The sequence below is a fragment of the Hyperolius riggenbachi genome, chromosome 5, assembly GCF_040937935.1.
Source record: "Hyperolius riggenbachi isolate aHypRig1 chromosome 5, aHypRig1.pri, whole genome shotgun sequence".
In the NCBI taxonomy this organism is placed as follows: Eukaryota; Metazoa; Chordata; class Amphibia; order Anura; family Hyperoliidae; genus Hyperolius; species Hyperolius riggenbachi.
Window position 1 is genome coordinate 192,148,298 of NC_090650.1, and position 26,705 is coordinate 192,175,002.

Genomic DNA, 26,705 nt, shown 5'->3' on the forward strand with positions numbered 1-26,705 from the left:
TAAGAGGTTCCAGGAAAAGGGACCGGTAATGCTAACCCAGCAGCAGCACACGTGATGGAACAGGAGGAGGGTGGCGCAGGAGGAGAAGGCCACGCTTTGAGACACAACAACCCAGGCCTTGCATGAGGACAAGAAGCGTGCGGATAGCATGCTTTGTACCACCATGCAGTCATAAATGTAATAAAGATAAGTGGTTCAATAAACAGGGACCACGCGGCAACGCTAACCCAGCAGCAGCACACGTGATGGAACAGGAGGAGGCGCAGGAGGAGAAGGCCACGCTTTGTGAGACACAACAACCCAGGCCTTGCATGAGGACAAAAAGCGTGCGGATAGCATGCTTTGTACCGCCATGTAGTCATAAATGTAATAAAGATAAGAGGTTCAATAAACAGGGACCACGCGGCAACGCTAACCCAGCAGCAGCAGCAGCAGCAGCACACGTGATGGAACAGGAGGAGGCGCAGGAGGAGAAGGCCACGCTTTGTGAGACACAACAACCCAGGCCTTGCATGAGGACAAAAAGCGTGCGGATAGCATGCTTTGTACCGCCATGTAGTCATAAATGTAATAAAGATAAGAGGTTCAATAAACAGTGACCACGCGGCAACGGTAACCCAGCAGCAGCAGCAGCACACGTGATGGAACAGGAGGAGGCGCAGGAGGAGAAGGCCACGCTTTGTGAGACACAACAACCCAGGCCTTGCATGAGGACAAAAAGCGTGCGGATAGCATGCTTTGTACCGCCATGTAGTCATAAATGTAATAAAGATAAGAGGTTCAATAAACAGGGACCACGCGGCAACGGTAACCCAGCAGCAGCAGCAGCAGCAGCAGCACACGTGATGGAACAGGAGGAGGCGCAGGAGGAGAAGGCCACGCTTTGTGAGACACAACAACCCAGGCCTTGCATGAGGACAAAAAGCGTGCGGATAGCATGCTTTGTACCGCCATGTAGTCATAAATGTAATAAAGATAAGAGGTTCAATAAACAGGGACCACGCGGCAACGCTAACCCAGCAGCAGCAGCAGCAGCAGCACACGTGATGGAACAGGAGGAGGCGCAGGAGGAGAAGGCCACGCTTTGTGAGACACAACAACCCAGGCCTTGCATGAGGACAAAAAGCGTGCGGATAGCATGCTTTGTACCGCCATGTAGTCATAAATGTAATAAAGATAAGAGGTTCAATAAACAGGGACCACGCGGCAACGGTAACCCAGCAGCAGCAGCAGCACACGTGATGGAACAGGAGGAGGCGCAGGAGGAGAAGGCCACGCTTTGTGAGACACAACAACCCAGGCCTTGCATGAGGACAAAAAGCGTGCGGATATAGCAGCAATGCTTTTTGCCGCCATGCAGTCATAAATGTAATACAGATGAGAGGTTCAATAAACAGGGACCGGAAACGCTAAACCATCCCAGATGTTCATCGGTCATGTTACTTGGTTGGGGTCCAGGAGTGTTGCGTAGTCGTTTCCAATCCAGGATTGATTCATTTTAATTTGAGTCAGACGGTCTGCATTTTCTGTGGAGAGGCGGATACGCCGATCTGTGATGATGCCTCCGGCAGCACTGAAACAGCGTTCCGACATAACGCTGGCTGCCGGGCAAGCCAGCACCTCTATTGCGTACATTGCCAGTTCGTGCCAGGTGTCTAGCTTCATGCCCGGTTTCAGGTCCAGCGGTGCCAGCCACAAATCCGTCTGTTCCTTTATTCCCCTCCAAATTTCCTCCCCTGTGTGCTGCTTATCCCCAAGGCAGATCAGCTTCAGCAACGCTTGCTGACGCATGCCAACAGCTGTGCTGCACTGCTTCCACGATCCTACTGCTGCTGGTGCTGGGTTAGCATTTCCGGATGAGGTACAGCTTTGAGATGCGTTGGAGGAGAAGGAGTCAGAGAGGTAGGTGCTGCTGTTGTTATCCAGCTGTTTGCGGCGTGGGCAACACCCGCGCCGTAGCAGGTGAGGAATCGCTGCCAGGCTCCACAAGGTTCACCCAGTGCGCGGTAAGGGAGATGTATCGACCCTGGCCGAACGCACTCGTCCAGGTGTCAGTGGTGAGGTGAACCTTGCAGGCAACGGCATTCTTCAAGCTTCGGGTTATTTAGCTGACCACGTGCTCATGCAACTCAGGCACTGCAGAGCGCGCAAAGTGGTAGCGGCTGGGAACCACGTAACGTGGGATGGCCACTGACATCATGCCCTTGAAGCTGTTTGTCTCCACCACTCGATATGGCAGCATTTCGCAGGCCAGAAGCTTGGCTATGCTGGCTGGCTGTTACTGCCACGGCCCGGGGGTCATTTGCTGGCAATTTCCTCTTGTGCTCAAACATCTCAGAAACAGACAACTCAACCGTAGCGCTGCACACCGAAGGGCTGTTGGTTGTTGTGTTTGATGAACACTGGGAGACCTCAAGAGCACTAGTCCGGAAAGTGACAGTGTCAGCATCGTCTGATGTTTGTGAATGTTGTGAACCACGCAATGGCTGGGCTACTGCTGCTGCTGAGGCGGGTCTGGTGGTGAGTCTGGTGAACCCAAGGGAGGCAGTGTTGCTGGTGGTACCCTGTCCTGCCGCGTTTGCCCACAGAGTGGGATGTTTGGATAGAATGTGGCGGCTCATGCTGGTGGTGGAGAGGTTGTTAATACTTTTCCCCCTGCTCAGGCGGGTCTTGCACACCTTGCAAATCGCCATGGTAACATCCTCAGTGCAGTCTTCAAAGAAAGCCCAGACTTTAACTGGCTGAGGACTCGGACCTCGTGCGTGATGTGCTGGTGCTGCTTAACCCACTGCTGGACGCTTGAGAGGTCATCCAAGTAATTATCTGGTCCTGTTCTTTTGGATCTGTGAGGGTTGTTGTCCTGGACAACATGGGCAGTATTGAGTGGGTTTTCTTGGGTGCTCCCCTGTGGCCTGTACGTGAACCGTCAGGGGAAACACCTCTTCCCTTGCCCCTCCCTCTTTCACCGGATTTCTTCCTCATTTCACTTATCCTTAAAGTACACGCTGACTGGCAGCAGTACAGTGGCAGTACAGAAATGCTATACAGTGGTGGGTGAGCGGTGTACCACTATTGTCAGCAGTGACACAGAGCACAATGCTATACAGTGGCGGGTGAGCGGTGTACTACTGTTCCCAGCAGACACAGAGTGGAAGTAAACACAATGCTATATAGTGTGGCTGAGCCGTGTACACAGAGTGGCATTAAACACAATGCTATATAGTCTGCTATATAGTCACCCCGAACAGGGTGATGTTCTGCAGAACCCGAACAGTGGCAAACACTGTTCGCCCAACACTACTGGGAGGGAACGCAGATTTTAGTACCTAAACACACGATACAACATGTTTTCCGGGGTCGGACTCTGAGGCACATACAGATGGTCCCGATCATCATCCTCATCATACAACTCTTCTCCTGAGTCTGACCCACCCACCACCTCTGCCACCCCAACATCCCCAGACACAGACCCCTCATCGTCCTCAACATTAACTTGGGATGCTGGCCTGAGCCAGACCTCCTCCTCCACATCAGGCCCCATCATCTCCTCAATGGCAGCCCTCATTAATCGCTCTGGCGACGGACTGATGGACACAACGTTCTCCTCCGGGGAGGGCTGCTGCTGACCACTGGCTGCTGGGGTGGATGTTATAGCTTGCGTGGGGCGTTGGCTGTTGCTGTTGTTGGGAGTGCTGCTCACAGCGGAGGTCTCTGGGGAACTCATGTTGAGCTCATATAGTGGTTGACGGTGAGTGGAGTATTACTGATCCCAGCAATATACACACTGACTGGCAGAGTACGCAATGCTATATAGTGTGGCTGAGCGGTGTACACAGAGTGGCAGTAAACACAATGCTATATAGTCTGGCTGAGCGAGCGGTGTACTACTGTTCCCAGCAGAATCAGAGTGGCAGTAAACAATGGTATATAGTCTGGCTGAGCGGTGTACATAGAGTGTCAGTAAACAATGGTATATAGTCTGGCTGAGCGAGCGGTGTACTACTGTTCCCAGCAGAATCAGAGTGGCAGTAAACAATGGTATATAGTCTGGCTGAGCGGTGTACATAGAGTGTCAGTAAACAATGGTATATAGTCTGGCTGAGCGAGCGGTGTACTACTGTTCCCAGCAGAATCAGAGTGGCAGTAAACAATGGTATATAGTCTGGCTGAGCGGTGTACACAGAGTGTCAGTAAACAATGGTATATAGTCTGGCTGAGCGGTGTACACACAATGCTATATAGTCTGCTATATAGTGTCAGTAAACAATGGTATATAGTCTGGCTGAGCGGTGTACACAGAGTGTCAGTAAACAATGGTATATAGTCTGGCTGAGCGAGCGGTGTACTACTGTTCCCAGCAGAATCAGAGTGGCAGTAAACAATGGTATATAGTCTGGCTGAGCGGTGTACACAGAGTGTCAGTAAACAATGGTATATAGTCTGGCTGAGCGGTGTACACACAATGCTATATAGTCTGCTATATAGTGTCAGTAAACAATGGTATATAGTCTGGCTGAGCGAGCGGTGTACTACTGTTCCCAGCAGAATCAGAGTGGCAGTAAACAATGGTATATAGTCTGGCTGAGCGGTGTACACAGAGTGTCAGTAAACAATGGTATATAGTGTGGCTGAGTGGTGTACACAGAGTGTCAGTAAACAATGGTATATAGTCTGGCTGAGCGGTGTACACAGAGTGTCAGTAAACAATGGTATATAGTCTGGCTGAGCGAGCGGTGTACTACTGTTCCCAGCAGAATCAGAGTGGCAGTAAACAATGGTATATAGTCTGGCTGAGCGGTGTACACAGAGTGTCAGTAAACAATGGTATATAGTGTGGCTGAGTGGTGTACACAGAGTGTCAGTAAACAATGGTATATAGTCTGGCTGAGCGGTGTACACAGAGTGGCAGTAAACACAATGCTATATACTCTGGCTGAGCGAGCGGTGTACTACTGTTCCCAGCAGACACAGAACAGTAAACAGAATGCTATATAGTGTGGCTGAGCGAGCGGTGTACCACTATTCCCAGCAGACACAGAACAGTGAACAGAATGCTATATAGTGTGGCTGAGCGAGCGGTGTACCACTATTCCCAGCAGACACAGAACAGTAAACAGAATGCTATATAGTGTGGCTGAGCGAGCGGTGTACCACTATTCCAAGCAGACACAGAACAGTGAACAGAATGCTATATAGTGTGGCTGAGCGAGCGGTGTACCACTATTCCCAGCAGACACAGAGTGGCAGTAAACAGAATGCTATATAGTGTGGCTGAGCGAGGTACACAGAGTGGCAGTAAACAGAATGCTATATAGTGTGGCTGAGCGAGCGGTGTACCACTATTCCCAGCAGACACAGAACAGTGAACAGAATGCTATATAGTGTGGCTGAGCGAGCGGTGTACCACTATTCCCAGCAGACACAGAACAGTGAACAGAATGCTATATAGTGTGGATGAGCGAGCGGTGTACCACTATTCCCAGCAGACACAGAACAGTAAACAGAATGCTATATAGTGTGGCTGAGCGAGCGGTGTACCACTATTCCCAGCAGACACAGAACAGTGAACAGAATGCTATATAGTGTGGCTGAGCGAGCGGTGTACCACTATTCCCAGCAGACACAGAACAGTGAACAGAATGCTATATAGTGTGGCTGAGCGAGCGGTGTACTACTGTTCCCAGCAGACACAGAACAGTACACAGAATGCTATATAGTGTGGCTGAACGAGCGGTGTACTACTGTTCCCAGCAGACACAGAACAGTACACAGAATGCTATATAGTGTGGCTGAACGAGCGGTGTACCACTATTCCAAGCAGACACAGAACAGTGAACAGAATGCTATATAGTGTGGCTGAGCGAGCGGTGTACCACTATTCCCAGCAGACACAGAGTGGCAGTAAACAGAATGCTATATAGTGTGGCTGAGCGAGGTACACAGAGTGGCAGTAAACAGAATGCTATATAGTGTGGCTGTGCAAGCGGTGTACTACTATTCCCAGCAGACACAGAGTGGCAGTAAACAGAATGCTATATAGTGTGGCTGAGCGAGGTACACAGAGTGGCAGTAAACAGAATGCTGAGCGAGCGGTGTACTACTATTCCCAGCAGCGACACACAATGACTGGGGGGGACCCTGGCTAGCGTGGCTGGAGCGCGAACTACCCTGCCTGCCTACCCAAAGCTAAACCCACAGACAAATGGCGGAGATATGACGTGGTTCGGGTATTTATTTACCCGAACCACGTGACAGTTCGGCCAATCAGAGCGCGTTCGGGTCCGAACCACGTGACCCGTTCGGCCAATCACAGCGCTAGCCGAACGTTCGGGGAACGTTCGGCCATGCGCTCTTAGTTCGGCCATATGGCCGAACGGTTTGGCCGAGCACCGTCAGGTGTTCGGCCGAACTCGAACATCACCCGAACAGGGTGATGTTCTGCAGAACCCGAACAGTGGCGAACACTGTTCGCCCAACACTAGTTCTGATCACCCACAGGTTTGTTTGTTTTTTAATAAATATTTACTGTGTTTTTTAATGAATTGTTTAGGTTTTTTTTTACTATTCATATTACCCTCCCTCCCCCGTCTGCCTATCACAGCGATCGGCTGTGATAGGCTTCAGCCTATCACAGCAGATCGCTTCTGAGTCCCCCAGGGGACAGCTGTGTCACACAGCTGTCCCTTGTACAGTGCTGCTTTAGATAGCAGCGCTGTACATGTTAATTAGACGCCAATTTCGTCATCTAACAGTCTCCCGATCGCCGCTCTGAGACTGAAGGCAGAGCTCAGCTCCGCCCACCGAGCAGGAGGACTTTACGCCGATCGGCATTAAGACGGTCCTGGAGCTGCCACTGCGGCCACGCCCATCGGCGTGACGCGGTCGGCAACTACACCTGAGGTAAAAATTAACTGATGTGGTAAACTATTGCATCTATCCTCTTTCTCCTTACTTTTTTTAGATACTACTGTTTAAGTTTTTATTGTTTAATTGTTTCTGCTCAGTGACACATTCATTGACGTATGCCAGAGCTCAAATCTATGAACTATTGACCCGCTTTATCTCTTTTCTGCTCTCTGAAGTCATTTTCTACTAGGAAAGTGTTTTATGGTTGTATGTCCTTATTAGTGAGGGTTATGCTGTATTCTGACCCAGTCCTGATGCAGACAGAAACTGTCACTTGCATACCTGATTTTTAAACATTTCAGGGAGAGAAAGAAAAAAAGCAACACAGCATAGTTATTAGTGATCTTGGCACTGTACATACACATGTCTATCTCATCATGTCACATTTCTTCTGGTATCCTTTAACCTAACACTATTCACACACAGTACCCTCTCCTTTACCAACGCCTAACCTTAACTGTCCCCCCATGCCTAACCTTTACTGCCCTACATGGATGCCTAACCTTATCCAAATGATCAAACTAAACAAAAGGTTTCGGTTCTTAAAGTGGAATAAAGCTCTGACATAAAATTCAGTAAAAATGTGTTTTCCTACCCATACAGTTACCATATTTGCTTTTGTGCACAAGTAATATTGTCTATTTACAAATTACAAGTTTCCAAAGTACAGTTTATCTGCTCTGAAAGCTGCCATTGCATTTTATTCATAGCTGTTATAATTATATATTAAAATCTTCTAGTGAGCTCTTCTGAACTGTGTGAATGGTAAAAGCAGAGAGAGCTCGTTTTCAGCACAGCTAAGAATGTAACATCAGAGGAATATAAACAAAAGATAATGTTATCACCTCTTTGGATGCAGATCATAAGCTGAAGGAGCTTTTCCTTTAGTGTTGAGCCAAAATTTGCATAATTTTGCAAAATTATGAATGTTCAATTACGGCCGTAATCGTAATTTTGCATATTACGCGTAATTGCGTAATTGTAATTAGGTCATTATGCTCATCACTACTTTCCACTGCTGAATGAAGAGCTGTGTTTAACCACTTGAGGACCGTGGGCTTTACCCCCCTTAAGGACCAGACCCTTTTTTTCCATTCAGACCACTGCAGCTTTCACGGTTTATTGCTCGCTCATACAACCTACCACCTAAATGAATTTTGGCTCCTTTTCTTGTCACTAATAAAGCTTTCTTTTGGTGCTATTTGATTGCTGCTGCGATTTTTACTTTTTATTATATTCATCAAAAAAGACATGAATTTTGGCAAAAAAATGATTTTTTTTAGCTTTCTGTGCTGACATTTTTAAAATAAAGTAAAATTTCTGTATACATGCAGCACGAAAAATGTGGACAAACATGTTTTTAATTTTAAAAAAAACCATTCAGCCTATATTTATTGGTTTGGGTAAAAGTTATAGCATTTACAAACTATGGTGCAAAAAGTGAATTTTCCCATTTTCAAGCATCTCTGACTTTTCTGACCCCCTGACATGTTTCATGAGGGGCTAGAATTCCAGGATAGTATAAATACCCCCCAAATGACCCCATTTTGGAAAGAAGACATCCCAAAGTATTCACTGAGAGACATAGTGAGTTCATAGAAGATATTATTTTTTGTCACGAGTTAGCGGAAAATGACACTTTGTGACAAAAAAAAAAGTTTCCATTTCTTCTAACTTGCGACAAAAAAAATGAAATCTGCAACGGACTCACCATGCCCCTCTATGAATACCTTGAAGTGTCTACTTTCCAAAATGGGATCATTTGTGGGGTGTGTTTACTGTCCTGGCATTTTGGGGGGTGTGTGTGACAAAAAATAAAATCTTCTATGAACTCACCATACTCCTAACAGAGTACCTTGGTATGTCTTCTTTCTAAAATGGGGTCATTTGTGGGATTCCTATACTGCCCTGGCATTTTAGGGGCCCTAAACCGTGAAGAGTAGTCTGGAAACCAAATGCCGCAAAATGACCCTTGAAATCCTAAAGGTACTCATTCGACTTTAGACCCCTTAGCGCAGTTAGGGTGCAAAAAAGTGCCACACATGTGGTATCGCCGTACTCGGGAGAAGTAGTACAATGTGTTTTGGGGTGTATTTTTACACATACCCATGCTGGGTGGGAGAAATATCTCTGTAAATGGACAATTGTGTGTAAAAAAATCAAAAGATTGTCATTTACAGAGGTATTTCTCCCACCCAGCATGGGTATATGTAAAAATACACCTCAAAATACATTATAACACTTCTCCTGAGTACGGCAATACCACATGTGTGGCACTTTTTTGCACCCTAACTGCGCTAAGGGGCCCAGAGTCCAATGAGTACCTTTAGGCTTTACAGGGGTGCTCAAAATTTAGCACCCCGCCCACTTGCCAGGACAGTTAACAAACCCCACAAATGACCCCATTTTGGAAAGAATACACAACAAGGTATTCCATGAGTGGAATGGTGAGGTCATTGAAAATTTTATTTTGTGTCACAAGTTAACGGAAAATGACACTGTAAAAAAAAAATAAAAAAAAAATTCTGCTAAGTTGTGACAAAAACTAAAATCTTCTATGAACTCACCATGCACCTCACAGAATACTTTAGGGTGTCCTCTTTACAAAATGGGGTCATTTGTGGAGTCTGTCCTAGCATTTTAGGGTCTCTGCAATCATTACATGTATGGCCAGTATTAGGAGTTTCTGCTATACTCCTTATATTGGGTATACAAGTAATGCACTCTGGGCTGAAAGGAAAAATGAACGGCAAACATACCTTGCTCCACATCAATGGCAGATCTTCCTACACATCAATGGCAGTGATAACCTCAGGAGAGAGACACCCCGTGCCACCCTGCACTCAGGGTGAGCCACCAACTTATGTGACTGGGCCTCAGAACTTTAGTATACAGCATTATGCCTGTAGTATACAGCAATATGCCTGCCAATAGAGATGACTCTGTGTGGCATTAAAGTATCATCATAGGCCCAAAGTAAATCACATATAAACCGGGGTGTCCACACTCAAGGGAAATTCAAACATGCCGTCTTATATCGCCAACCCAGGACAGATCAGCAATATCAAGCATGGAAACCGATGCTTCTTCCGACTTTTATGCTTACCTGTTTGTTTGGTTTTCAAGCTTACCTCTCCTCTCCCTGGGACAATGTGCAAAAGACTACTGAGTGTGTGCCTACTCCTGTGTCTGGAGTTCCCTAGGTTCTAAAAGTGTACCTGCTCGTGGTACCTCTCAAAACACTCCCCTATGCATAGGCCAGGCTGGTCAGGACATTTGGGACAATAATAAACGGTGTCAGTCCTTCTTCTAGCACTGCTGCAGACACGACAACGTTTTCTTCGGATGCGTTGACCTGGGGCACACGGAAGCTGATAGGCGTAATGACTTCCATGCAGTCGGCTAGTTGCATCTGGGGGGGGGGGGGGGGGGTGTTACCTCCTGGATACAGGAGGTCCAGAATGATCTGTTCCTGAAATTGAAGGAAAGATCCAGTTCTCCCAGCCTTACTGTAGAGAACAAAGCTGTTGTAAACTGCCAATTGAATCAGATAAAAAGACACTTTCTTATACCAGCGTCTTGTTTTCCGGGAAATTAAATAGGGCGCTAACCTCTGGTTATTGAAGTCCACCGCTCCCATGTTGACATTATATTCGTGGACGACAAGGGGCTTTTCAATGACCTCAGTTGCCCGTTGAATTTGGACTGTCGTGTCTGTGTGAATGATGGACAGAAAGTAAACGTCTCTCTTGTACCTCCATTTCACCGCAAGCAGGTCGTCAGTACGCAAGGCGGCCCTCTGCCCCGTTCAAGTCTGGTGGTAACGAGCCGTTGGGGGAAGCCCTGGCGACTAGGCCGCGCAGTGCCACAGCATCGGATTCCTTCTAACTTTAAGTGCTGATAGAGGGCCACACTTGTGTAATAGTTGTCCACATAAAGATGGTACCCCTTCTGGAACAAGGGTGACACCAAGTCCCACACAACCTTTCCAATGCTCCCCAGGTAGTCAGGGCATCCGACCGGCTCCAATTTTGAGTCTTTTCCCTCATAGACCCTAAAACGACATGTATAGCCTGTGGCCCTTTCACAGAGCTTATACAGTTTCACCCCATACCGGGCGCGCTTGCTTGGGATGTACTGTTTGATGCCAAGGCGCCCATTAAAGTGAACCTCCGGACTAAAAATCGACTCAGCAGCACTGAAAACGCTTTGTGTTTCTTTAACAGTTTCACAGCATCAGAAATTTGTTTATCTTATACAAGCCTCATTTTTAGCTGCACAGAAGAAAACTGCCCGGGCATTTTTACCCTGATGCTGTGCAAAGCATGATGGGATTTCTGATTTTGTTGTTCTCGTTCTGATGTTTTGGTGCATTTTTTTTTCTTACATTTTTAATTTGACATTTGAAGCCTAGTGTGTGCAGCTGGGAGGGATAATCAGGACACAGGACAGTTGGAACTGTGTCTCCTGCTCCTTGTCACCTCCTTTCAACCAAAAAGATGGCTGCCCCCATGACAAAGATGGCAGCCCCCATGAATCACAAACATTTGCCTGTTCTTTTAAAACAGGGTGGGTAAGAGATTATATTACCTATCTATTATAATTAACATAACTAATGTAACTTGATGACAGTATGTTTGTTTAGGCTGAAGTTCCCCTTTAAAGCGTAAGAGGGACTCGTCTACGCAGATGTTCTGTTCAGGGATATAAGCATCTGCAAATGTTGATGACAGGTGGTCTATGAGGGGCCAAATTTTGTGGAGCCGGTCATAAGCAGGGTGGCCCTTTTCATGACAGGTTTTGTCGTCGTTGAAGTGCAGGAAGCACAGGATGGACTCAAATCGTGTCCTGGACATGGCAGCAGGGTACAAGGGAACATGATGTACTGGGTTCGTAGACCAATACGACCGCAATACATTCTGTTTCATTAGTCCCAAGTGAAGGATAAGGGCCAAAAAGATTTTAATGGCGGAAACTTAGACTGGTTTCCACCGGAAAGGCTGGGCATAGCTGCTCTCCGGGTGCTCGGTGATGAATTGTGTGGCTTTACGGTTGGTCTCAACCACAATTAAGTCCAAGAGAACCTGGATGATGAACAGCTGCAAAAAGTCTAGGGCCGTTCCTAGATGAGCTGTCGCCACCTGGACTCCAGACTGGGCGGTGAAAGGGAGCACTACGGGTGCAGCGGAATCAGGGGATTGCCAATCTGGATGTGCCAGCACCTCTGGGAGTCTATGGGTACTACGGGCCCGTCTTCTTCTTGGTGGCTGCAACGGGGGTACTTCTGCACGTGCCACCGTACCAGTTTCAACTTCCATCCTGGCGGAAATTTATGGGGTTTTCCTCCGAGACTACCCAGAAAAATAGAGCACCTACCTAGCAAAAGGGACCATTTGAGAGGTATTGTGGGTGGTGACGAGTGGGGTCTCAGAGGCAATCAAACAATCACGGGACAATCAAAGCCGATCACGGGACAATCAAATACAATTACAGCACAATCGAATCCAATCACAGCACAATCAAATCTGATGCACTCGGAAGGTGATGGGGGGTGGGGGGGGGAAGTGGGGTCTCAGAGGCAATCAAACAATCACGGGACAATCGAAGCCGATCACAGGACAATCAAATACAATTACAGCACAATCGAATCCAATCACAGCACAAGCAAATCTGATGCACTCGGAAGGTGGTGGTTGGGGGTGGTGGGGGGGAGGGTGGAGTTGGGTGTGGCGGGAAGTGGGGTCTCAGAGGCAATCAAACAATCACGGGACAATCGAAGCCGATCACGGGACAATCAAATACAATTACAGCACAATCGAATCCAATCACAGCACAAGCAAATCTGATGCACTCGGAAGGTGGTGGTTGGAGGTGGTGGGGGGAGGGTGGGGTTGGGTGTGGCGGGAAGTGGGGTCTCAGAGGCAATCAAACAATCACGGGACAATCAAAGCAGATCACGGGACAATCAAATACCATTACAGCACAATCGAATCCAATCACCGCACAATCAAATCTGATGCACTCGGAAGGTGATGGGGGTAGTGGGGGGGGGGGTTGTTTGGAAGTGGGGTCTCAGAGGCAATCAAACAATCACGGGACAATCGAAGCAGATCACGGAACAATCAAATACAATCGCAGCACAATCGAATACAATCGCAGCACAATCGAATACAATCACAGCACAGTCAAATAAAATGCACTCGGACGGTGATTAGGGGGGGTCTGAGGGCAATTTGAGGGGGTGGGGGGTGATCAGGAGCCCGCACGGGGCAGACTGAGTCCTGATCTGATGAGAGGCAGACACAGGGGGTTACTGATCGAAGATCAGTTAGTGATTGCTGGGGAGGACAGATGTAAACAATGCGCAGGGGATGTCATCAGGAGGGGGGTATGAGGGCAATCGAGGGTCTGGGTAGGTGATCGGTTACCCCCGCGGGGCAGTTAGGGTCTGCTCTGATGGGTGGGGGTGCTGAGGGGTGATGGACAGGTGATAGACAGGTGATCAGAGGGGGATCAGAGGGGGATCAGGGGGTAAGGTAGCTGTATACAGATGTATACAGTATACAGGGGGGTAGTCTGGGATGGGGTCTGGGGTTCATCTAAAGGTAGGGGGGGGGGAATCAGGGGTGATTAGGAGGCAGTTAGGGACCTAATGCAGGGGATAGCGTCTCTAGTTAGTGGTAGGTGGGGGGGGGGGGGTTTGGGGTTTTAGAGGGGTGCAAGGGTGCTGGGCAGGGGTCTGCTGGGGTGATCAGGGGGGGTCTGAAGGCTGGGGTGGGAGATCAGGGGGGCTGTGGGCAAAAAAAAGCAGTGTGCAGTGTCACTTACAAGTGCTTCCTCCTCGCTGGTGGTCTCTGGAACAATGAGACCACGACGCGAGGAGGAAGCATGTATAAGGCACTTTGTTTACCTAACAAAGTGCCTTATACGCATTTGATTGGCGGATTCTGTATATTCCTCCGATCGCCGGCGCTGCTAAGTGGCCGGCGAGCGGAGACTAAATGGCCGGCTATCGATCCCCGGCGGAGGATCGCGTCACGGATGACGAGATCGCTCCGCCCATGCCCCTGCAAGAACCGCCGCCTCTGTGCATGCGGCGGTCCTTGCGGGAACACTTTCCGGCCGCCCCTGTGCAGTGGGCGGTTGGTAAGTGGTTAACAAGAAGAAATGCTGAGTTTCGGACCACTTTAAGGGGCCAGAGCCTTTGAGTCCAGGAAGAGTTAAGGTACCTCACAGGGATGGGCCCTCTATAGCTTTGTTACAACGGTCGCATGCTCACTACTCTTCATTTCTTGGCCTTTAACCTCCCTTGGCCTTTAACCTCTGTCTGGATTTATGGGTCTAAAAGCGGTACATTTTTTTCAAGAATTTTAGGCCTCCAATTCTTAAGTCTTAACCCACCAAAATATAACAGAATTAAGGCCTGGCAGACATTCTGCTTATAAGTAAAAGAATGGAACACAACATTTTTGAAATAATTTAATTTATCGATAAACTGAAAAAATAGGAAAACTGTACAAAGAAGGCACCATATTATAATACAGTACGTATATACAGTATAGTATATATCTAATATACCGACTGTGCGTATATCTTAAAACAGGGAATAGCACACAGGGCGAAATCCCAATCGGGGCAGTAGAATCGTGATTCTTCTCTGACTTTTTCCCCTTCTTGTCCTGGTTGGAGCATTTTGTCCTGATTTCGGCTTTTTTTTTGGAGTTGGTGGAATGTATTCCATGAAGTGATGGCCAGTGAGGCACTCCAGGTTCACTACATAGGAGGTGGGAGAGCGGCATGATCAGTGGTAGCGGCTGGTCAGTGTGCTGCACTAATTGAAATCTACGCCCTGCCAAGGATAACAGATCCCAAACAGGACATATAGGTTTCAATTAGCGTGGTCTGGAAGCGGTTAATACATTGGTAATGATGGTTTCACACTGCATATAATCACAACTTTCCCTTATTAGGGGAGGTATGGGCTGCTGCTCCATCACTGAGGCCTGTTACTTCTGCCCCCCCAGCCTGTTCATTGTTACATTAGGCAGGCTACCAACCAGCATCACAGTCTCCTGCTCCAGTCATCAGGTCTGCAACTCAGCAGTAAGGTCCAATATACTGCAGCTCTCAAGGCCCACCTCAACCTAAGGTGCACCCCGCACCCCTGGCCTGGAGCCACAGCCTCACAGCACCTCCCTGCCCTGGAGCCCTGCAGCCCAGCAAGCATTTAGGAATGCCTGCTCCCCTTTACCAGAGATGCTCTCATTTGTCTAAAGCCGCTGTCGGACTCTTTGGGCCTACAAATCCAACTGCATTGGTCCAACCTCACCAGACCGCAAGCATGGAGGCTAATACCTTCCAACCAGGACAGTTATCCGAGCTGAAAGCCAGCCATCACCGCAACCCCAGGGGATTCTCGGACTGTGTCTCTCTTATTTCTCCTCTATTCATTCCTTCCTCTCTTCTCTCGCTCTCCTAGGCTATCCTGTTCTCTCTCTTTCTTTCTTCTCTGCAATCGTTTTCCATGGGCAGCTGCGAAGCATCTGAATCATTGCAGAGGTTTGAGTGCCGCAATAGAATGTGGCTGCTTCACTCAACATAGCACTTGGATGCCCCCTCTGTTCATTCTCCGCTTGTCTATATGCCTATTCTCTGTGTACATCTCACTGTATTTTATTTTATTTACTGTACCATCCATCACCGTCCCTGTATGTGGCAAAAATAATTCCAGGTACGGGGTTGTACCCAGAATTATTTTTAGCACATACAGGGTCGGTTGTAGTTGGCAAAATAAAGATTTCAGATTTTTATATTCACTCTCATTTTTTGTATTTTAATGACCTTACCTTTTATATGGATTAAACAAAACTTATATTTTTTTTTATCACAAAAGATTTTTATTAATTTAATAATAATTAATAATACAAAATAGATAAACAGTTCAGTTTTAAAGGGCGTCTTACAAAATAGCAAAATGACACAGTTATAATACATAGTACAATAAGGTCAGCAAAAGCAGAAACATTTACACACAGGCAAATTTTAGATGTCAGAAGCTCTAAGGCACCATGTGCTGACATCTCTAGTAGACAACAGTTGGCTAACATAACATTTCTGTATAGGAAAGCCACCATGCAGGATCAGTGGCTTAAATGCTCATGACTGTTAATACCATACAGGTTATCGGATAGTCTGGAAATCATAGTATTGGTAGTTTCCTTCTTCTCTTATGTGCAGAATATATGAACAGTATAGCTAGTATGCTGAACACTATGGGAGCCAGATGGGACAGTGCCATCTGGAAAGAACGAGAGAATGGAAAAGGAAAGGAGGTGACAGTTGGGATAGATGTGTGTGTGTGTGGGGGGGGGGGGGGGGGGGTTCACTGAGTCGCTACAACTCCACTCAAGGTGCTGTGTAATTATATACTTATTCATTCAAATGAAAGCATCTGAATGATATTGAGTAAACTATACAGCAGTGAAGGAGGCTGGAAACCAATTAGAGTAGTGTATGAAGTATGGTTTCCAACTCTTTTGTTTCCAAATCTTGTCAAATTGTGGAAGTGTGTCTTCTACTATAGCCTTCATTCTGTCAAAGCATAGCGCATAGCTAAGGTTTATTTTAAAAGGTGTTAAAAATGAGTGTGGGTGTCCTCCAAGAGCTTGCAATCACTCTTTTGGCAGCTAACCAGATATGCATTAGCAGTTTATATTGTGAGTTTGACAGTTCTGGGGGTCTCAAGCCTAGTAAGGCAACCTCTGGGAGTTTTGGGACCTGCAACCTAACTGTGGAATATTCGACTTGGTAAACGCTGGTCCAAAATCTTTTGGGCATGACCACCACACATGTAGATGATTACCCCGCTGGCCACATGCTCTGAAGCACAATCCTTTGTTTTTAGGATTTTGGCGTAACATACCAGAGCATTAAGACCTTATATTGTGTTTCAACTACAGCGGAGGTAATAGAGAAACTTGGGGCACTCCTCCATATGTGCAGCAAATCCTCCATCTCAAGGGTGGTGTTGAGTTCTCGTTCCCATCTGTGAGGAAACACGGAAAAGCCGCCATCTCTCAGGGTGAGGCGGCTGTTTCCGCATCCAGCATGACGTCACAACGCGGAAAAACCGCCACATGCCGCATAGGCAGAGCGGCGGAATCCGCATTGGGAACGGCGGAATCCGCATTGGAAGCGGCGGAATCCGCATTGGAAGCGGCGGAATCCGCATCAGAGGCGGCTCCCACGCGCGGTTCACTGGATACATTGCAAGGCAGTACTGGTGTGGCTGGGACTGATAGTCCTCCAAGATTCAGAGTGACGCGCGCGCACTGAGGCAAAGCTTATATAGCAGCCAGAAGTAGGTCAGCTGACCAAGCTGGTAAGCTGACAATTCTGAGCCCTCTCATTGGTCCAGCACTTAGGGAGGGCCTGGAGAGTGGCTGTGTATATATACTGCTGGCTGTTCAGTTGCTGGTTGTCTGGCGTTGCGATCATTACGTGGTAGCACGCAGACCTGAGTCAGATCCGAAAGTGTGCCGGGACCAGCTGGAGCTGTAATCCTACACTTAGCTAGATTTGTTAATAGTTTAAAGTACTAGTTTGATTGTGATTATCTGTTATGACCTTCTGCTTGCCTGACCATTCTCCTGAATTCTGATCCTGTACTTTGTCTTTCTGATACTCTGTTGCCGAACCCCGGCTCGTCCTTAGACTCTGCATCTGCCTTCTGATTTTGTACCTCAATATTTCTGATACCCTGTTGCCGAACCCTGCTTGTACTTCAGACTTTCGCCTCTGCCTTCTGAATCTGTACTTTATCTGTCCGTGTGTTTATGACCTGGCTTGTCCGACCTCGAGAACCGACCTTACTGTTAGAGGCAGTTCCCAGTCCTGATAGTGACACTCCCTCTTGAGTGTCACTCTCGTCCTGTCGTTCCTTCTCTCAGCCTTACTCCTCCCTACGAGAGAGTCCAGAAGGAATTGGGCAGTACTCCTTACTGCTCTGAGGCCCAGTCCTCTCATTACTACTGTTTGCACCAAACACTCTGCTTAGGTGTCCAGAGGTTAGCTTGTATATCGGATTATCGGTGATACTGCAGATCATCTATAATCTGGTATATATCTGTATTTCCAGTGATACTGCAGATCACCGGTAATCAGATCCTCTCTGTGCTACACCGATCGTTACACCATCTAAGAATTCCGGGCCCCTGCACTTGGCGAATAAAGTTGAATAAAGTTGATTCTGAATGTACAGTGGTTTTGAGAGGTTGATGGAGGAGATTGCATTTTTATAGAGTGGGGTTTGTGGGTCACCCTAGTGATCAATTGCTTGGTTGATTATATTTACTATTTGTATTCAGACCTCTACTGTGAAGTTCTTGCATGATATTTTCTGTTAGAATAGAGATTTTATTTACTGCATAAATGAATTAGTAATTAAAAAGTATTATAAGATTATTAAGAAAATATTTGTCTTATAGATGTTATAAATTACATAAAAGCTATACATGTATTTTAACAGGTTAATCTTCCAGATGAAACAATATTTCCTTGACTTCACAGAAAAACAATTATTAATCAACAATACTATATTCAATGGTAATGTATTAATATTTGTTTCACTTCTATGTTTGATTATGCTGATCACTTATTCATGGGGTTCTGAAACTCTGCAAAAAAAGTCTGATTTCGCTTTCAATTTTTCAGAACATGAATCAATATCACATATCCAATAAATATAGTTAAATTATACTCTAAGTACTAAATACAGTAAAAGTATGAAAACAAATAAATAAGTTGGATATCTGCAATATTTTGCCAATTTCATTCAGCTTTTGTTTAGATATGTTTATCAGATTATTCATTTTTTTGCTGCTTCTAGAACAAACGTAGTCAACGGTTTTAAGCCTCCCAGTTGCTCTTTGATTGTGCCTGATGAAGCGGGTTATATCTGCAAAACATGTTTGGCGTATATAATAAAGTGTTAAAAGTGTTAAAAACCACCAAATCGAGTCTTCTATGGGGAGGTAAGTCCCCCACTACCTCCCTGCTTTTAGTGTATATTATTCTTCTTGGTGCCTCTGTTGTACCACTATTTCATACTGTGTCCACCCTTGTTGGAGCGGTTGCCCCTTTCTTCTCTACAAAGAGCAACTTTTTAATCTGAGTGGGGTCAGGTTCATGTCCCCTACCTGCATATACAGTGGTTGCCTGTGTGGTACCCTACCTTTGGGGGCATTATTTAACACAAAGAACCTATATCAACATTTATTTGACATACTGCACAATTGTGGGTTTTTAATTTCCTCTTTTGTCTTTCTATACATCAATATTGATTATTTACCACTTGACAACATATACAGTACATTAGGAAGAATACCTGCCATAAGCTTCTTCCTTTTACTGTATATTGAACAGTATAACATACTGCCAATCCTTGTCACTAACCCTGGGTGGCATTGACTGAGCCAATTAGTGTATTTATATAGCGGTGGGATTCAAACTCTGCACTCTGCACTCTGAGTGCATTGCATAGATAAATAAGGTCAGTAGTTCATAGATTGTTGCTCTTAACTGTGTCAGACTGTGTGAAAAATTGTAATTCAGCTGAGACAATTAAACATTAAACCTAGGTTTTTAGATTTTTAACAGAATATAAAACTGTTGTTTTGTAAAAAAAAAAAAAAGGTTTTTTTTTTTTACTTTAAATTCTTTATTGAAGATTTATCAAATAGAAAACATACAAGAAATATCAAACAATTCCAGGAACACTATTTAGATGTCAATAATATAAGGAGCAAATTTAACAGCAATGTTTACGCCTACTAACTTGTACCAGCGTACACAGTAAAGGGTAACAATAAGTATTCTAGAGACAAAGTTAAGGACTCTTTAGCTTCAATACACATTAGTGGCGAAACCAGAACATTATTCGAGAACAATATGTCTTGTTAACTTTTGGCTTAGTAAAAAAAAAGTTTTTAGGAGGACGATAGAAACAATTGTTTACCTCATCAGTTTATTTTCAGTTCAGCTTTTTCAGTCCTAACACATAAACTTTTTGCCCTCGTAGCCTCCCTGGTGGTAATGACGAGGCTGACTCATTGGTACAAAACTTGCTACAAGTGGTATTGACAAGCTGGGTTCATCTACGCTGAAAGGCCTAGAAAGAGTTATAATGGTGTTCGTGCACCCCTACTGGCAGTAGGCACATATTACAGGCAGCATTACAGAAAATTCAAGTTCTGTTTTCTAATACCATACTGTATATTGTACAGAGAATGACATGTATTGCCACACTGGATTGAACTCGGTGGTGATGGACTATAATGACCATGATGAAGAGTTGTGCAGCAGACCAGAGTGTGTACAGTGGCCCAATGACGATCCCTAAAATTCTGGTATTTCAGACCTTTAGCTTTGCCTAAGCATGACCCAACGGCATTGTTCTTTGCACCTCCCCACCCCCTAGAAGCCGCTAAGTCAGATGCGCTTGTCATCCCTTCGCCTGCACTTGTCGTCCCTTCGCCCCTCATGCATCGCAACAGAGGCATCATCAGCCAAAGGTTACAGTGCAATGGACAGAAATGTCATCACCCTTTGCACACAATAGCCCATATGCAATTACCTTTTCTCCTGAGTTTTCACCTAGGAGATAATTTTTTATCTTCTATTTAAAATAACTTTTCAGTACTTTGCAACTGAAAAAGTACCAAAAAGTTGGTGAAAAAGTACTGTCAAAATTATTTTGAGTATTTTCTTGCTTCCTGGTGGCTTAAAAGGCATTTTATTGACAATTTTAAAAATATCACCTTGGAGAAAACTCATGAGAAAAACTCATGAGAAAAAGTTAATTGCATATGGGTCCATGTGTCTTTTGCTATGCAGGGGGGAGAAACGATGAGCGTGTGTAATGGAGAAGTTTTTTGGTGGTGGAAGCAGCAAGCATTGCTAAAAATCGAACACGCCGGATCTTCATGCAATCGTTGTGCGCCTGATGTAGGCACGCTGGTCTGACCATAATGACCACCCCCGCCATGGCAGTCGTTATGGTGCACCACTCAGAGTTCAGACCAGCGTGTGTATGGACCTTTAGGGCTGGTTCAGGCAGATGTCTCAATCACCTGCCCAGAGTCTTATCCAAATGCTTTTCTGCAAGCATGCTGAAAGGCATATGTTGACTTTCAGCGGCGATTCCCAGCGATCGGCATTTTTCATCCCGCAAGGGACACAGGAGTGCAGCGCTAATGGACCCCAGAATGACCAGACCCTGCTGCTTCCAGACAGTGGAAAAAAAGATCAAAATGCTGCTTTTGCATAAACGGCGGTAAATGACGTGCAAGTGTGCGTGTGAACTGGCCCTTAGTTGTTGTACCACACAAGAGAGATGGTTTAGGCAAACGCTGTAAGTATTTATTTCTGCATCTGTATATTTATTTCTTCATGCATATTTGAGGAGGATTTTTCTATTTGTGATTAAAAGATGAAATTTTAATTTAATTTTTTGACATGATTTTGTTTCGAAACTTTTATCATACTCAGAATGGATACTAGACCCTCGCTTGACAAATTTTAGTAAGTTGCAAGCAAAAATGTCATGAAAATTAATTTAACCACTTTTTGCACAGAAATCCTGCAGAAATTGAAGTTTAAATGTACTCCTAGCTGGCTGTGCGACACCTCATAGTAAAATTACTATGTGATAAGAATAATTTCCGCAAACCTGCCCCATCATCATATTTTAGTTATTAGTGACTGTACTAATCAACACCCTCATAAAAAAAGGGTAGACGGACAGTCAAATAAAAAAACAAAAAACAAAAAAAAAAACACCAACAATATTTACAAAAATTGTAAGGAGAACAGAGGCGCTAACAGAATAAAATATATCTAAAAACTATAAAATTCCTTGGGAGGCGGTGGTGGACTCATCTCCCCGAAGCAGAAATGATACTGTCGGTTTTAGTACAAACAAATTTATTTATATACTCCAACATACAGTGCAACGCGTTTCGCGGGTATATTCCCGATTCTTCAGGCAATAACAAACAGGAGTACATACAGTGCAGTCTTAAAGAGAAACTCCAACCTAGAATTGAACTTTATCCCAATCAGTAGCTGATACCCCCTTTTACATGAGAAATATAATGCTCTTCACAAACAGACCATCAGGGGGTGCTGTATGACTGATTTTGTGCTGAAACCCCTCCCACAAGAAGCTCTGAGTACCGCGGTACTCTGGGAAAACTGCCACAATGTAACAATGTTCACAGACAGGAATTAGCTGTTTACAGCTGTCTCTAACAGCCAAAACAGCTAGGAGCAGCTACATAACCTGCCCACAGTAAAAATGTCACCATGTAATAAATGTCAGAATGTAAATCGGGGAGAGGAAAGATTTTACAATGAGCAAACACTGACTAAATCATTTATACATAATTATGGTAAAAAATGAAGCACTTTTTTTACTACATTATTTTCACTGGAGTTCCTCTTTAAGGTCACGACAAGTGCCCAGTATCATGTCTGCTTCGGGGAGATGAGTCCACCACCACCTCCCGAGAAATTTTAAAGTTTTTAGATATATTTTATTATGTTGGCGCCTCTGTTCTCCTTACAATATCAGCAGCCACCCCTGGTGAAGGGATTTAATTCCCTTTCCTCTCCTAATCTACAGAGAGCGACATCTTAATCCTGAGTGAGGACAGGCCTAATCTCCTCACCTGCCTGCACAGTGGTTGCCTAATTGGTAACCCTGACTTGTGAGTATATCTATCATATACTTTTCCATTTACCCATCACCCAACTTACTACACTATATTGGGCTCTCGGAGTCCCTTCTTTTTCAATATTTACAAAAGGAATGTATTTTCCAGAAAACATCTATAGCCTGTGTCACTACACAAACCTCAAGGATGAATAGCCCTAGGGTACAATTTGCATACGTTACTGCACAAAGCTCACGGAGAAGGTTTTATGGTCAACAGTTATTCAACAAAAAATTGGCCTAAAGAGACTCTGTAACAAAATTTCCAGCCTTATTTCTTCTATCCTATAAGGTCCTATACCTGTTCTAATGTGCTCTGGCTTACTGCAGCCTTTCCTAGTTGCACAGTGGCTGTGTTATCTCTGTTATATAATCTAATCTTCTTTCCTCTGTCGGCTCTGTCGGGCTCAGGCACTCAGGCTGGAATGTGCAGGTCTGCTTGTGATAGGATAGAAGCTATACACACCCTCTCCAGGCCCCCTCCAAGCTCTGTATGACTCACACACTGAGCTACTCGCAGCCTATCACATGCTGTTAGCAGCCATGTCTTTTGTTTGTAAACACTGCCTAAAACTGGCCAAGATTGCAGCAGGGAGTGGCAGAAACAGCACAGAGGGGCCCAGGAGAACATAATGAATAGAATGGTAAGCTTTTTATTGTAAGAATTTCAGAGTACAGATTCTCTTTAACATAAAATAGTACCAACCATTTGCTTTTTTTTTGGGGGGGGGGGTTATTTTGTGGCATCTGAGTTCCTCATGTATAAATCAGTTGAATGTTTTTGAACTATCATCCCATAAACATGCAAAACTGTTGTCTAAGGTCTAGCCTATTGTGTCCAAAGGAAACCCCTGCTAAAAGTAGCAATGTGTGCCTAGGTATACAACTAAGATATATTCAAGTTACAACAGCTAGGCCGAATTTTGGTTTGAAGGGGATTGTTAACAGTATTTTTTCTCCTACCTAGAGGCATACTGATATGGTGACAAGGCTGGACATGAGTTCCTGGTGTTTGGTTAAGCGGATAGGAGAGCAGTGGGCTTCTGCCTTCCAGTAGAGACAGGCATTGAGCATGCTGTTCAATATAATAACCTGATGTGAGGATTTTGTCTTTGCTGTTGCACTCTTGAGACTTTTCATTTCACTGGACAACATTAATGTGCCTGACTGCAACTGACCATGTCTGACTTTTGTGTCCTGCGGCTGACATGCAGCAAAGCAACAATACATAAGTGGAGATGCACTGTACCTTTCAGGTCAAGTATTGTTGATTTTTGTGGGAAGTGGTACAGCTCGACATGAATTTAGGCACATTGAATAGAAGGCAAAATAAGGGCGGTACAAACAATGGAGATACAGTGATAAATATAGGTGGTACAGAAGTCATACAATGGGATACTATATAAGAGTGCAACAGAATGGTAAACACTGTTATAGAGGCACATGGCATAAGGGATGTTATGATGGAGGCAAATGGCACAGAGTACAATAATGGTATACAAGAAAGGAAGCACTACAGTAGAGGCACATTGAATGGGGGCACTATTTTATAATGGAGGCAAACAGAGTGGCAGACCTAAAATAGAGAAGTATAAAATTGTGAAATATTATTAAGGCACTGTAATGGAACACATTATAATGAAAGGTATGTAATAGGAGCACATAGTAATGGATAAATTGTAGGGGCATGTACGGGGGCACTAGCAATGGACTTCAAAGCTCAGCTACCAGGGAGGATCTGAGAGGGAAGTATGTTTTGTATGGCTTGCCCTGGTCACATGTTCTTTGACCCATTTCATAATGGTCCACAATATAAGTGTCCGCATTATTCTAAATAAACTATAGTTATGTAGGTCCCTCTTAGCAATGATTATACTTCAGCTCCTGAAGGCCAATTCATTCTAGACATTGGCTTACCACTACATTTTAACACCATTGTGGTGTCTGTCACAGCAAGGTCCAATTCATTGTCTGCTGCACAGCTGAAGCTTGCTATTTCCCACAATGTTGGGTAAAATGTGTGCTTTAGGATTTTTCCACAGATGGACAAAAGCAATGGACAAAAAGAAAATGATCATGTCTGAAGTGGCCCATAGGAAAATATAGGCAGTTTCTGCATGCCTATTCTGTTTCAGATGTTCATAGTGTTAAATGAAGGCCAGCAGACATGGGGCCTGACACATGAATGTCCAGTAAATTTGCACTGTGCAGGCGTCTGATGTTTATGTGTGGGCCTAGGTGCGTAATAAATGGGCATGCATATGCCCTGGAATTTTTACTCTCCATAAATAATCTATAGTGGGAAATTTTGGAACAAGCCCTTAGTAAACCAGACCATACAGCCTCCCACTTTACATTACAGAAAATGTACTGACTATTTACTGTAGTTTTTTCATCATAATATTAAAACAATGTTGGTACAAACTGAATTATATTGGAATCAATGAGTGACAGTACAATGACTGCAGATGAAATATGAAATCTCATTCCTTGCACCCAGTGCAGAAAGAATGTTGTAAGCACCCTAGCTGGAGTGTATTCAAGAACAAAGATCAACACGTTCTTTTTTTTTTTTTTTTTTTTTTTTTTTATACAAATTACCATATAAATCAACTTTTCTCTTTTATCACTATTATCTTATTTCTTATTTCAGATTTACGACTCAGAGACACCTTACAGAATTCAAGCAGAATTATGTCAGATATACAGTCATTAACAAACATTACAGAAGATACTGTAAATTTAATCTTAAGGCTGGAACTGTCTAAATTACAGGTATAAATTATTATTTTTTGCACTCAGTTTGACCATTATATATCTATTTACAACACTTTTTTTTTCAAATCTTTACACAAACTACAGTATCTTTCTTTATGTCTTATATTTGATGGAGTGTATATGTTGCAATTTTGTCATAAAATAAAAAACAAAAAACTAGTCATTACATATTTAGAGAAACAAAGGAAATGAAGTTGTAAAATTTTAGTCTAACACAGCCATTGTTCTGCTACATTTTTAGGCGTCTTTATATATTTGTATACAGTCACTGCAACAAATATTAACACCCTTGCACTTATGTCAGAAAACACACCACTTCCCATAAAATTGTTGCAATTACAAATGCTTTAGTATCATCATGTTTATTTATTTTGTTGCCACTGACAGAACACAAAAAAGCAGAGAAAACAATCTTAGACATTCCAAACAAAACGTGAAAAATGGGCTGGACAAAAAAAAAAAAAAGAAATCGGCACCCTTAGGGCTTGATTCACTAATACAAATAGCATGCTTTATCAAAGATAACATGCCTTATCAATGTTAATACGCCTTATCAGAGTAGCATAGCAAACTTATGCCTGCTAATTGGCAATGACGAGACCTCCACTCGTCCTGCCCTGAGCCCCTGCGGGTTTCGTAGCACTCACTATTCTACTCTGATAAGGTTTGTTAACTTTGATAAGGCGTGCTAACTTTGATAAGGCATGCTATTTGTCTAAGTGAATAAAGGCCTTAGTCTCATACTTGGTAGTACTCCCTTTGGAAGAAACAAGTGATTTTCTGTAACAATGCATAAGTCTTTTACCCCTTCATGTTGCAATTTTTGACTAGCCCTCCTTCGGCAGCTGCTCCAGCTCTCTCAAATTTGAAGGGTTCCTTTTCCCAGTTTCTGTTTTTAGCTCTCTCTATATGTGCTCTTCTGGATTTAGAGTTGAACTAATTACAGTGACCCCTTGGTTAGTGAGCATAATTCGTTCCAGAAACATGCTTGCAATCAAAAGCAATCTTGTATGAAATACATTTCTCCTTGAGGATTAATGACAACTCAGATAATTCATTCCACAATCCAAAAACATTTATAGAGCAATAATTAAATACAAAGATCTGAACTGTATGAAGTAAAAATGAAAAAAAGACTTTCACTGTAACTATCAGAATCATTGCTACCTGTTGGCCCCTTTTTTGTGTCTGTAGCAAGAAACTTATCCAATGACAATTGCTTTTGCCTGCCTTTGAAGATTTCACAGAA

At 44.4% G+C, this 26,705-nt stretch overlaps 1 protein-coding gene across 3 annotated transcripts in view; it reads left to right on the plus strand.

The window, feature by feature from the left end:
* Positions 1 to 26,705, plus strand: part of ABCA13 (ATP binding cassette subfamily A member 13) — a 770,386-nt gene that overhangs the window by 265,468 nt on the left and 478,213 nt on the right. For all 3 annotated transcript variants that reach the window (XM_068236514.1, XM_068236515.1, XM_068236516.1), the window contains exons 21-22: positions 18,434 to 18,510; positions 25,332 to 25,453. In XM_068236514.1, coding sequence (XP_068092615.1) covers positions 18,434 to 18,510; positions 25,332 to 25,453 — 199 coding nt within the window. The remainder of the gene's footprint in view (positions 1 to 18,433; positions 18,511 to 25,331; positions 25,454 to 26,705) is intronic.